Here is a 12,274-nt window from a genome sequence, read left to right on the forward strand (position 1 = left end):
TTAATGCTCTCCTTTGCTTATACTATCTGAAACAAGCATCTGATTCCACATTATGTTGATGACACCCAGTTTATCTAACAACCACCTCTCTTGCCTTCCTCCATTGCCTTTGAGTCTAACAGTTGTGGCCAATAGCTAGCACTGGTTAAGCAGAACCTTTCACCAGTGAAATATTGGGAAGACTCAAAGCCTCTGCCACAAATTACATTGCTTAGCTATTTATAAGTTCTTTCTCTCCGGCCAATAAAAGGCTGAACTAACCAGTTTGCAACTATACAAATATGTCCCTGAGCTGAATGTTTTATACCTATATTTATCTGTCACTGAGACCACATTCAACTACCAGAAAATATCAATGCCTTTTCCATTGTGCCTACACCCAGATTGCTTGTATCAATATTAAACAAAAAAAGGATCCAACAGAGAACACTGGGGTACTATAACTACATTCAGCCAATTCAAAGAGTATGCCAGTTTTTGGTTTGCTTTCTAGCCTCTGACTATCCCTTATCTTTGGAGGTAGTGCAGTATTTTCCTGAAGGTTTTCATAATCTTTCACTGTGTCATACTGTTTTAATTTGGTGCTATCAACAGATTTGATACTGTCACTAAGCTGCTAGCTCAAGATAATTTGCATGAGCACCTGTGATGAGCCACAGATCCTTTCTTTAATCTTATTCTATCATTGTTATCTAGGAAAATGTCTATAGTTGTCATGAATTTGTATATTTCCCTAAAGAGCATTGTTTTTCTTGTAAAGGTTCCTACATTAACTTTAGAAGGTGGACGTCTGAAACAGAATCCTACTTTAGTTTGTGGCAAGGACTATGAGATTGTCCCAGAACCCGTCTGGAGGGCACTGTATCATTGGTATGGTGCAAACCTGGCTTTGCCACGGCCTGTAAGTTATCTTTATCCTTGTATTTATTTTTAGTTTATTACATTTTTACATTAGTCTCAAAGGAATGAAACCAGATTGACCACCTGGCATTGACTAAGGCAACGGAAGTGACAAGGGCAAGATCAGCCCTGTAGATCCTGCAAGTCCTCTGTAACAACAACTGGGGATTTTCCCAAAAATAGATGCAGTCCTAGCTAAACGGTTCCTCTAAAGCTACAACTCTGGCATCTAATCAACAATATAGAAAATTTGCTCAGGTATGTCCAACCACATAAAGCATGTCCAATGTGATCAATTACCACTCATCAGTCTACTCACAATCATCGGTAAATGGTGGAAGGTGTCATCCAAAGTTCTATCTATCTGCATTTGCTTGGCAATAATCCGCTGACAAATGCTCAGTATTGGTTTTGCCAGGATCACTCAGCTCCTAATCTTATTATAATCTTGTTTTAAACATGGACAAAAAAGCTGAATTCCAGAAGTGAGGTGAAAGTGACATCCTTTTAATTCAAAGCCACATTTGATAGTCTGGCATCAAGGAGCCCTAGCAAAATTGGAGTCAATAGAAATTGGGGTGAACTCTAAACAAGTGTCATACCAAGCACAAAAGATCATTGTTGTAGAAGCCAGCAGCTGGACATCTCTGCAGGAGTGCCTCAGTTGTGTCCTAGGCTCAAACACTTTCAGCTTCTTCATCAATGACCGTCCCAATATCATGAGAACTGAAGGTGTTTGCTGATAATTTATCAATGTTTAGCACCCTTCATAACTCCTTGGATACTAAAAATTCCTCGTCTAAATGCAGCAAGACCTGGACAATATCGAACTTTGAGCTGACAAGTGACCATTCACACCACACAAGTGCCTGGCAGTGACCATCTACAGCAACAGGAAGTCTAACACTCATGCCTTGACATGTAACAATAATATCATTGATGAATCCCCAGTCAATATCCCAGGGATTTCTGTAGACGAGAACTTGAAATGGGTTAGGCATATAAGATCTGTATGCCAGGCTATGAGGTTACAGATTGTGCTGCAGTTGATGGCTGTCAGTGTCTCATAGATGACTAGGTCTTAGATCTGTCTGAAATCTGTCCCATTTAACATATTTGTCATGCCACACAACATGATAGAAGGTATCCTCAATGTGAAGACTGGACTTCTTTTCCACGAGCTTTCTGCAGTGTTTCTCCATTTAAATAATATTCAACTCCTCTGTCTTTCTGCCAAAGTGCAAAACCTCAAATTTCTCCACGTTATATTCCATCTGCCAATTTTTGCCCCCTTAAACTCTGTCGTCTCCTTTTGCAGACTCTTTGTGTTATCCTCATCACTTGGCTTTCCACATATTTTCATCATTCACAAACTTGGCTATAGTATATGCACTTTCCTCATCCAAGTCATAAATACACATTGTAAATAATGGTGGCCCACCACTGATCCCATCATACTACTAGTTTTTTTGATTTGATTTGACTTGTTTATTGTGTCTCACATTTTGTTATGAAATGTAATAAAAGTGTTGTACGGTGGCGCCATCTTCTAACCCAGAAAAATAAACCAAGATATAGAATACAAAGGTACAAAAATGAAGAAATAAAGAAAAAGTGTTCAGCGTTACAGTTCTCCTTATTAAGTAACAGATTGCCTTTCTGAAAATGCACCCTTAGTTTGACACCCTATTTTTTGATAGTTAGCCAATCCTCGATCCAAGCTAACACACTATTTCCAACAGTATGGGGTCTTAAGTAGCCCCTATGTGTACCATCTTCCGAATGCCTTCTGAAAATCCAAATATATTACATCCACAGCTTCTCTTTTATATATCCTGCTTGTTACCTCCTCAAAGAATTCCAGTAAACTTGTTGGACATGATTTCCCCTTCATGAAGTTATGCTGACTCTGTTTGATCATATTATGCATTTCTAAATGCTCTACTATTACATTCTTTATAATAGACTTCAAAATTTTCCCAATAACAAACATTTAAGCTGACTGGCCCGTAGTTGCCTATTTTTTGTCTGCTTCCCTGGTCATTCTGCTACTCAGAATCACATTTTAGAATGTGGACTGTGCTTGATGAGTCTGTGTGACACATCTCCCAGTTCAAGCACAATACTCCAGATGTTAATGAGGATTATACAGGTTTGACCTGAACTATATTTGCTGTTATTCTTTCTGGTGCATAGGTCAATGCTGAGTGGTCTGTCTGGCTTCTTCCTTTGCTTAGACTTACTATGAACAATTAAAAGAAATATTTGTTCGTGCATTGTTTTGAATTAAACTGTTTTGATGGTTTCTTGGGATGCATGGAAATATTGGCACAGTGGCCAAGTGGTTAGCACTGCTGCCTCACAGCGCCAAGAACCCGGGTTTGATTCCAGCTTCAGACGATTGTCTGTGTGGATTTTGCACATTCTCCCAGTGTCTGTGTGGGTTTTTTCTGGGTGCTCTGGTTTCCTCCCACAGTCCAAAGAGATGCAGGTCAGGTGAATTGGCCCTGCTAAATTGTTCATAGTGTTAGGTGCATTAGTCAGAGGGAAATTGGTCTGGATGGGTTACTCTTCGGAGGGTCAGTGTAGGCTTGTTGGGCCAAAGGGCCTGATTCCACACTGTAGGGAATCTAATCATTGTAATCATTTAACATCAATGTAACAACAAATGAGTTTTTTTATATTTACTTTTGGAATGTGAGTAGTTTTTATGAAAGATCATATTGATCTTTCCTCATGTTATAAATACTCTACTACCAACACCCTTGAAATTACCATTAACCAGAAACTGAATTGGACCATTCATATAAATAATGGGTAGCTGAGAATTCTGTGGTAACTTGCTCCCTGTCTCCCCAATCCATCCACAATGCTGAAATCAGAATGAATTTGTAATGGATTTGCCTGGATGAATGCAGCAATAACACTTCAAGCTTGACACCATGCAGGGTAAAGCAACTCACTTGATTGATATGCCAATTATTGAACACCACCTTCATTCACTTCCTCCATAGCAATGCACAATGGGAGCAGTGTGCACTGCACTGCAATAATCACCAACTCTCCTGAGACAATACATTCCAAACCTATGATCTCTACCATCTAGCTGGACAATGGCAATAAATACATTGGACCTGTAAATTTGTCTCCAAGCCACACACCATCCTGACTGTGAACAGTGGCCCAGATATTTCGATGATCAAATCATCAATGCAGCAGTGCAGGCTGGAATTGTGTTGGATCAGATAGGGCTGATTCTAAAGTAAATGCCTGAGAAATGAAAAGTCTGTTGGCACATCTTCTCTGATAAACATTCAATAAAAGCACTTAAGGCCATAGATAGTCATGAGAATTTTTGGATTAAATATGAATATGAAACACCTCCTGCCGCAAAGCTGAGTGTGGTTCACATGTTGATGCTGTTCCCCTACTAGTTACAAGGATTCCTGGACTTTCTGAAAACAGGAGGCTCTTGGACAGGAATTTCCAGAGTAAATGTCCTCTAAGTGTATCTAATCAGAATTTCTTGGCGAATATCACAGTTCCTTATTATAAGCACAAAGAACTGTGGATCCTGGAAATCTGAAACAAAAACAGTGTGGAGAAACACAACAGATCTGGCAGCATCTGTGGAGAGAAATTGGTTAATGTTTCAAGTCCAATGACACTTTGTCAGAATTACTGTGTTTCTCCAGCACTCCAGTTTTTCCTTTATTTGACTATTCCTTCATTGGGTCAAAATTCGGGAAATCCTTCCATTACAGCCCTGCTGATGCGCCTGCATCATAATACAACAGTTCAAGAAAGCAGCAAATCACAACCTTCTCCAGGGCAATAAATGCTCGCCAGCAATCAGCAGCATCTACATCCTGTAAATAAATAAAGGTAAATAATTCATGACTCTTGTGAAACTAATTCTCACATAGGACATGAACAAATTAGTGTGTCTTCACAACAAGTTAGCAGATTTTATTACGTTTAAATCTCATTTTACAACAGAGGGATTTAAACATACATGGATAGGTAGTCAAATATCATAACTACCATGTTACTGTTCTGTATTTTCCATGCATAAGTTATTTGGGAGTGTCATGTACCAATGAACTGTAAAGACCACTGAGTTGTGAAAAAACATGTTCAGACATTTAAGCTACCCTGAAGTGCACATAAAGCAAACTGTAGTATAGTGTTGTACCGAAACTGCAAAATCCTCATACTGTTTAATGATTTAGCCAGGCAGGGAATACTAATCCCCTTTCCTTTTGAAAGCCTGTACTTGCGTTTTCCCTGAGGGAAAAAATAGATAGCAAATTAGTTTCTATTTGGTTACTGAAGTTAATAAAATTAGCATATTGCACTTATTATGATGTTTACTATTATTCATTCAATTAACTAAAGGTTTGGAAAATATATAAGCATTAAATGAATACTGATTAGTTTAATGTTAGAAATGTTGTAATTTCATGATTGGTAATCGCCTACTTAATGATTTTATAATTGGCCCTTGTCAGAGTTTAAAACTACTCAGAAATTTCAAGTTTTTATCAGTGTTTGAATCGTATTTTTGCAAAAATCTGAAATATTTAATATTGCTGTTCTGTCTTTTTGTGAAGTAGACAGTTATTCCAACTCACTGTCTCAGCCATATTGCATCCAAAATCTTGGTATTTATGTGACAAGTACAGAAATTTAAGAGATTCTTTATCACTTCAAAGAATTTGCTGTAACCATGTGGTCAGAACTGGAACTATTAATATTTTTTTCTCTACCATCTTAATTAGGTCATTAGAAATACAGCAAGTAAGGAAGCAGAACTGGAATTGTTTCCTCGTTACCTACTTTTCTTGCGTCAACAAACAGCCACGCGTACACAACAGTCAAACATTTGGGTGAATATGGGTATGATGAGCCTAAGAACATTTTCTCAACATGCACCTGGGGGTAATGCAAGACTGCAGCAAGAAAAGGGAGCGAATAGTTTTCTGGTTTGCTGACTGCTAATTCCATTAGCATTACATTTTCAAACAAAGATTATAGTTTTGAATTGAGGTTTTCTCAAAATCCAAATGGCCTTGACCTACAAACTGAAGACCATGTCTACACAAATTTCAATACTTGAAATCAATATCTACAAAACAATGACCATCCCAAGATCATTCAGAAACAGAATGACCAACACTGTTTGGTGTAACTCATTTCCATCATTAACTGCTAAGTGGACAATTGAATCAGTAATAACAGTAATCAAAACTAATATTACTATACAGAAATCTGAGACATAACAGAACTCTGGCTGCATTTACAATGCTTAGGGTACTATTGAATAGATTTGGTGCTGTGTGTGTTTTCCTAATAAAATGTTCAAGACCTCATGATGAACTTCCAAGATTTGCCCCACAATGATTTTTATGAATTTGAACTCTGGATTGAATTTAGTCCAATCTACTTCCTTGCTGTAATCTTACATCTGTACCTCTTAATTTGTGATTTTATTTATTTATTTTACTTATGGTCTGACTTTGACCAACTGTATCGCAAGTTGTAGCCTTTTTATTAGATTTTTAGCTTTTACTGTGCTCTTTTCAATGTATTGGTTTCCAGTCATGTTAAACTTGACATATTGAGCTATTCTTTGCCGTATGAGTTGTAATTTTTAAATTTGGTTTCATTTTTAAATTTTCCTCCCCACTACCCAATATCATCATTAGTTCTGTGAAAATTCTACCTTTGTAACTGACTCTGTGTAAAGTTTCAGGTGTTTTGCAGTTCCTCCCCAACATCTCGAAGAGTTTTGTCTTTCAGTAGCCTGATGACGTGACTGAGATTTGGATCTTTTTGTATATTTTCAGTGTAACCTGCTTAATTTATTATGAAGCACATTAGGATATCACTCTTTTAACTATTATTCCATTGGTTGAGTAGATTTCAGATCAGACAAGGACACTAAATGGCAACTGCAGTATTAACAGACACTGACAAGATGTTCCTGTTATCAAATATGAAATTTAACCTTGAGATGTGTTTAACTGTCTTCAAGTATAATAGTTAATTTAAAAGTATAGTAATAAGATGCTATGCTTAAATTGGTTTTACCATAAAATCTTTCTTGCCATGCAGAAAATTTCTTGTAATACAATTTGATTTTATTATTTCATTTTTATTAGCAATTAAATTGATTTACAAAGCAGTCTGAATCCTGTAACAGTTGAATCATCTGCTTTCTGATTAGTCAAAATTGCTATGTTAAATCATCATTATAGTTGGTTTCTTTGGGGAAAGGCCAGTGTAATGGGCATTTAATTATGAATATATGTATTAGATGGTTTTATATTTTTAATGACTTGGAAATAAGTGATCATAATGATTAATGGACTGCAACAAATGTCTGTAGCCTATTTGATATTATCTTGATAGCTGAGTCACATACTAATTGATACAAAATACATTGGCTAGCCTCATTGCTGCAATTCTTTTGAGACAAACAGTTGTTGGCTGTACTTGAAACTAGTTTCATCTATTTAAGTCTGTTTAGTTGATGAAGCTTATGATATCAATGATCATGAAGCTAGACTGAACTTTTCTAACTTAATTTGTTAGCAGGCGAGTGTATGGTTGCAGAGTGCTATTTTCAATGCTTATCAAGAATTGGGTGCCCAACCAAAATCGGAGTAACATTAATGAGTTTAATAATTTTGTATTGTGGCTAGTATGTTTTCATCTTATATATTTATTGTGAATTTAGGAAATGTACCTTCACCATCTTCTCCAATGAAACGAGTGTTAGCTTACACTGGCTGCTTCAGCCGTATGCAAACAATAAAAGATATACATGAATACTTATCTCAGCGGCTTCGAATAAAGGAGGAAGACATGCGACTGTGGCTATACAACAGTGAGGTAAAATAGAATTTACAATGTTTGGTTGGTTGATTGTATTCTGTTGAGATTATCATTTAATATGATGTACTTTTTTTTTTAAGAACTACCTGGCATTACTGGATGATGAGGACCACACATTAGAAGATTTGAAAATTCTAGATGAGCAACACTTGGTGATTGAAGGTAAAGAGACAAGATTTTCAAGAAAAGCACAAAAATCATTAAAGTTAGCTAATGTATTTGATGATCTCAAGTATAAATGAACATTTCATTTCTAAGTCATGGCAGTGATTCATTTCAAATCTCATTGACATAGTACAGAGTAAAATAATTTTAAAACTTGTCTTTCGCCTTAGAAACTGCATCCTCCAGCTTCCCATTTCTACTTATTAATATTGTGTTCTCATTATTTAAAGAATAATGATTATCTAGTACTTTGTGTGGGACTACCAATCTTATGGCACATCTTATTCCCTCACTGATTTAATTTAAGCATTTATATCTTAACGCTAATCATTTGATCTTTGAGGAGCTTGAGTTTATTTAGTGAATGCGAATAAAAGGTTTATGGAAATTTAACTGAAATTGTTATAATCACATTGCTATCTATATTTAAATGCTTTGTTTCAATGAAATGCCAAAAACTGCTCATTAGAATCATTTTCTAGTTATGCATTGGGCCAGAAATAAGTTGACTTGGCTATTACAGACCATACGACGTAAGAGTAGAAATAGGCTATTCGCCCCATCAAGTCTGCTCCACCATTCAATGAGATTGTGGCTGATCTAATAATCCTATAAGTTCCTTTCCTGCCTTTTCCCATAACGCTCAATTCTGTTACTCATTAAAAATCTGTCTATCTCAGCTTTGAATATATTGAACAGCACATTTTCTGCAGTTCTGATTTTTAAAAAAAATTCCACAGATTCACTACCTCTGAGAGAAGAAAATCCTATTAAATTTCTGACTCAAGCGGGCAACCCCTTACTCTAAAATTATGCCCTCTGATCCTAACCTCTCCCAGAGAAGGAAATAACATCTACATCTACCCTGTCATGCCCCCAATGAATCATTCCAATGATTAACAGGCCCGACCTTTTCAATCACTGTTCTTAAGAATCTTGGATCAACCTCACGAACCTTCTGTACACTGCTTCTGATTTCAGCATTTACCTCCTTTTGGTAAGGGAAGTAAAACAGTTCACTGTATTCCAGGTGGATGCATTTCAAGTTCACATGTCGGCTTGTCAGAATGATTATCTGTAAAATGATTAAACTTAGACTGCACTCATTGACAAAATGTTTCAGCCTTAAATTCTGCTGTCTATCCCTTCAGAGTGATGTATAGATCAGCTTTCCGTAATGATATATTGTTATTTTCCTCAGCAAATTTTTTTTTAATCTAAAAAACTTACATTTTTTTTCCTTCTCTGCAGTTTTCCTTGTCTTTTCCAAAGCAGTATTAAATAACATGTGAATGATATATAAATCATTTCTGAAATTCAATTAAACTGAGCTGCCAGAGGAAGTGGTGGAGGCTGGTATAATTACAACATTTAAAAGGCATTTGGATGGGTATATAAATAGGAGGGGTTTGGAGGGATATGGGCCGGTGCTGGCAGGTGGGACTAGATTGGGTTGGGATATCTGGTCGGCATGGATGGGTTGGACCAAAGGATCTGTTTCCATGCTGTACATCTCTATGACTCTAAACTAATCTTAGAGACTAGAGCAAATTGTTTCCATTCAAGTCACATAATTTGAATGAGTCTGCAGTCTGCTGCTGCCTGGTTTACGACCATTGTTTATAGAACAGATTATCTTTATAATTGCTAAATATTTTTTAAAAGCATCACTTGAATCATGTGTTGCTACTCTGCAGAATACAACAGGCATTCTGAAATCCCAAATATGCAATTCACAGACTCATTAGCCAGTGTTTCTTCTCTGGGCATGCATTTTCAAACAACTAGTGAAAAATACAATCCCATGTTTCATGATTATTACACTTACTGTGACGTTGAAATTTTAAGAATAACTTGCAGTGCACTGTGAAATTAAAATATCTAGGAATTATCTAACGAGGAATGTCAGAACTTCTGGACAAATACAAATTATGAAGGCCCTCCTAGTTCATCTACTGTACTGATAGTTCCTTGATAACAGCAATACTGAAATTGTTGACTAATCATAGCCATCAATATCTGTCAATTAATCTGCATTAGACCCAGATGTACCGACATACAATCTGTAAAACCTTGAGAAAGCTTATCCAAAATTATCTGCTACTCCCTGGCACACTAACTAAATATTTGATTATAATTTGATGCTGATTTCTGCACATTGTCAAAGTTGACAGTTTTAACTGGAGGCCTGAGAATTTTACTCCAAGCTTTAACTAATGAATTTTCTTTCAGGGATGTCATGGCCTCCACAAGTATGAACACACCCATTTTATTGTACTTAGATCTATCCTTCTGCCTTCTGCTTTTGGAAGTGCAATGTATTGAATTGGCTGATCATCCATTTCATCTTAACTTGGAACTATTCCTACCAGTCAGAAATTTTCAATTCCACAAAAGCAGCACATAACTTTCTTCACAAAATGATTAATTTGGTGGTGCATTTTGCGAAATAAAAAGTTTTTTTTTTATTTTTAGTGACTACCTGGTTATTTTGTAGTCTGTTCAGTTCTTATAATTCAGGCACAGGGTATCATCTGCCCATTTCTAGTTTCCCAAGGTGGTTATGGTACTTTAGATTCCTTTTGAATTGCAGCAGCCTTGTGCTGGTGAGTTTCCTTGGTCATAGTTGGGAATACCAAAATGTTCAAGCAGCACTGAAGAAGAGATATTTGTAAGCAGAATTTTAAAGTTCTTCGTATGGTCAAGCGTACATTTTATTTTTCTAACCAGCTCAATACATAGTCGCATCTGTATATTTTGGGTTGTACGTGAAATATAATTAAAACTACTAATGATTTTATTTTCATGCAGATGTATCAATATACTCTAACAATACAGAACATTTAGATTATTGTTTGAGAATTTTTTTAAAAATTGGGAATTTTGTGTAATTTATTTAAAATATTAGAAAAAATGATTTTGCTTCTAAGTCACAATAAATTAACATGTGGCATACAGTAGTAAAACCCTTGGGCAGGACAGTACATATGATTTTGGGGTTGGGGTTGGGGTTCAGGTTCGGGGTGGAGGGAAATCTGCCTGTAGCGTGATGGTGCTACATGTTTAAATTTGTGTTCAGAACCAGAGGCTGGTAGAGGGTAGTCCAAGCTTATTCATCCAGGAGCAATGAATTTTTGATCTCAGCTAGGTTTTGTTTATCAAGGAGAGATATTAAGTTATGTCCTGATTCTTCCACACATGAAGGAATGAAAGAATTGGTGGATCAGTTTTTTTTTCTGGGCAATATTTTTAAAAACACTTATTGCCCCTTCCTAACCAGCAAACAAGAATTGAGCCCTCTGATTAGCATTGTGATGTGCATGGAACAAAAACAAGATTTTAAAAAGAACTGCAAAGCATAAGTTCTAAATATTATGTCAAACAGGCTTTCCAGTTACTTAAGTATGAGCATTGTTACAGTACTATCAGCCTGATATCCTGCGTTTCTTATAATAGTTCGCAACAAAGATATGAGTTGGCCGGAGGAGATGTCATTCATTGCAAACAGTAGCAAAATGGACAGACACAAGGGTAGGTACAAATATAGAACTTTAGCTTTGAGGTAATATGATTTATTTCATGTTGTGGGGTCATTGAGCAAGGTAAAGTCAACTTTCACAATTCAAGATATTTATTTGAAATACTAAAACTTAAGCAAGCAAATTTCTTGTTTATTTTCTATTAATTATAATAACTGGTGGGTTTCTTTAAATTAAAGCTAAGGAATTTTGACTTGAAATATTAAAAGTGAAAAATAGGAAAAGGAGCATAGACTTTAAAACTGATTAATAACGTGAATCTATGCTTTATTATAAATATTGGCTCTTTCCATTCTTTCTTGGGAATAATTACTTCTCATTGCAATTGCATTATTGAACATTGTTTAAAAAAAATGCCACTGAAGATTTTCATATTCCATTCATCAGGATAATGCAAGGATGCCAAACCTCAGAGTGACAATTTATATCGCATGAGAAAAGGATATTGATTGATTGAAGCCCTGTCTCCGACAACATTATCCCATTTTTTTAATGTCTAGTATTCCTTTTCCTTGCAGGGAAATATATTTGGCTTCTAGGAACTGCAAATGAGCTATTTTACTAATGCTCACTTATTTTTGTGAGAAGCTACATATATTCATATTCAGAAAGCAGTCCTCATATGTCGAAAGGGAAAATGTGTACACTTGTTGCCTTTATTGAATTAAAGAGAAAATGGGACAAGAGTTCCTAGGTGAATTCTCCATGGCAGGTCCTCAACCAGAGTCCACATCTATCTGGCCTAGTGAGAACAAGCCTAGAAGCTTCAA

The 12,274-nt window shown here is 36.1% G+C and overlaps 1 protein-coding gene across 4 annotated transcripts in view; it reads left to right on the plus strand.

Annotated features, from left to right (window-relative positions):
• The window catches only part of usp32 (ubiquitin specific peptidase 32), a 200,992-nt gene that overhangs the window by 158,672 nt on the left and 30,046 nt on the right, over positions 1-12,274 (plus strand). For 3 of the 4 annotated variants that reach the window (XM_043718522.1, XM_043718524.1, XM_043718525.1), the window contains 5 exons: positions 761-901; positions 5,682-5,799; positions 7,643-7,797; positions 7,881-7,962; positions 11,422-11,496. In XM_043718522.1, the coding sequence (XP_043574457.1) occupies positions 761-901; positions 5,682-5,799; positions 7,643-7,797; positions 7,881-7,962; positions 11,422-11,496 (571 nt within the window). The remainder of the gene's footprint in view (positions 1-760; positions 902-5,681; positions 5,800-7,642; positions 7,798-7,880; positions 7,963-11,421; positions 11,497-12,274) is intronic. The other variant, XM_043718523.1, reaches the window with a different exon arrangement.

This window comes from Chiloscyllium plagiosum, chromosome 28, assembly GCF_004010195.1.
Source record: "Chiloscyllium plagiosum isolate BGI_BamShark_2017 chromosome 28, ASM401019v2, whole genome shotgun sequence".
Classification (NCBI taxonomy): Eukaryota; Metazoa; Chordata; class Chondrichthyes; order Orectolobiformes; family Hemiscylliidae; genus Chiloscyllium; species Chiloscyllium plagiosum.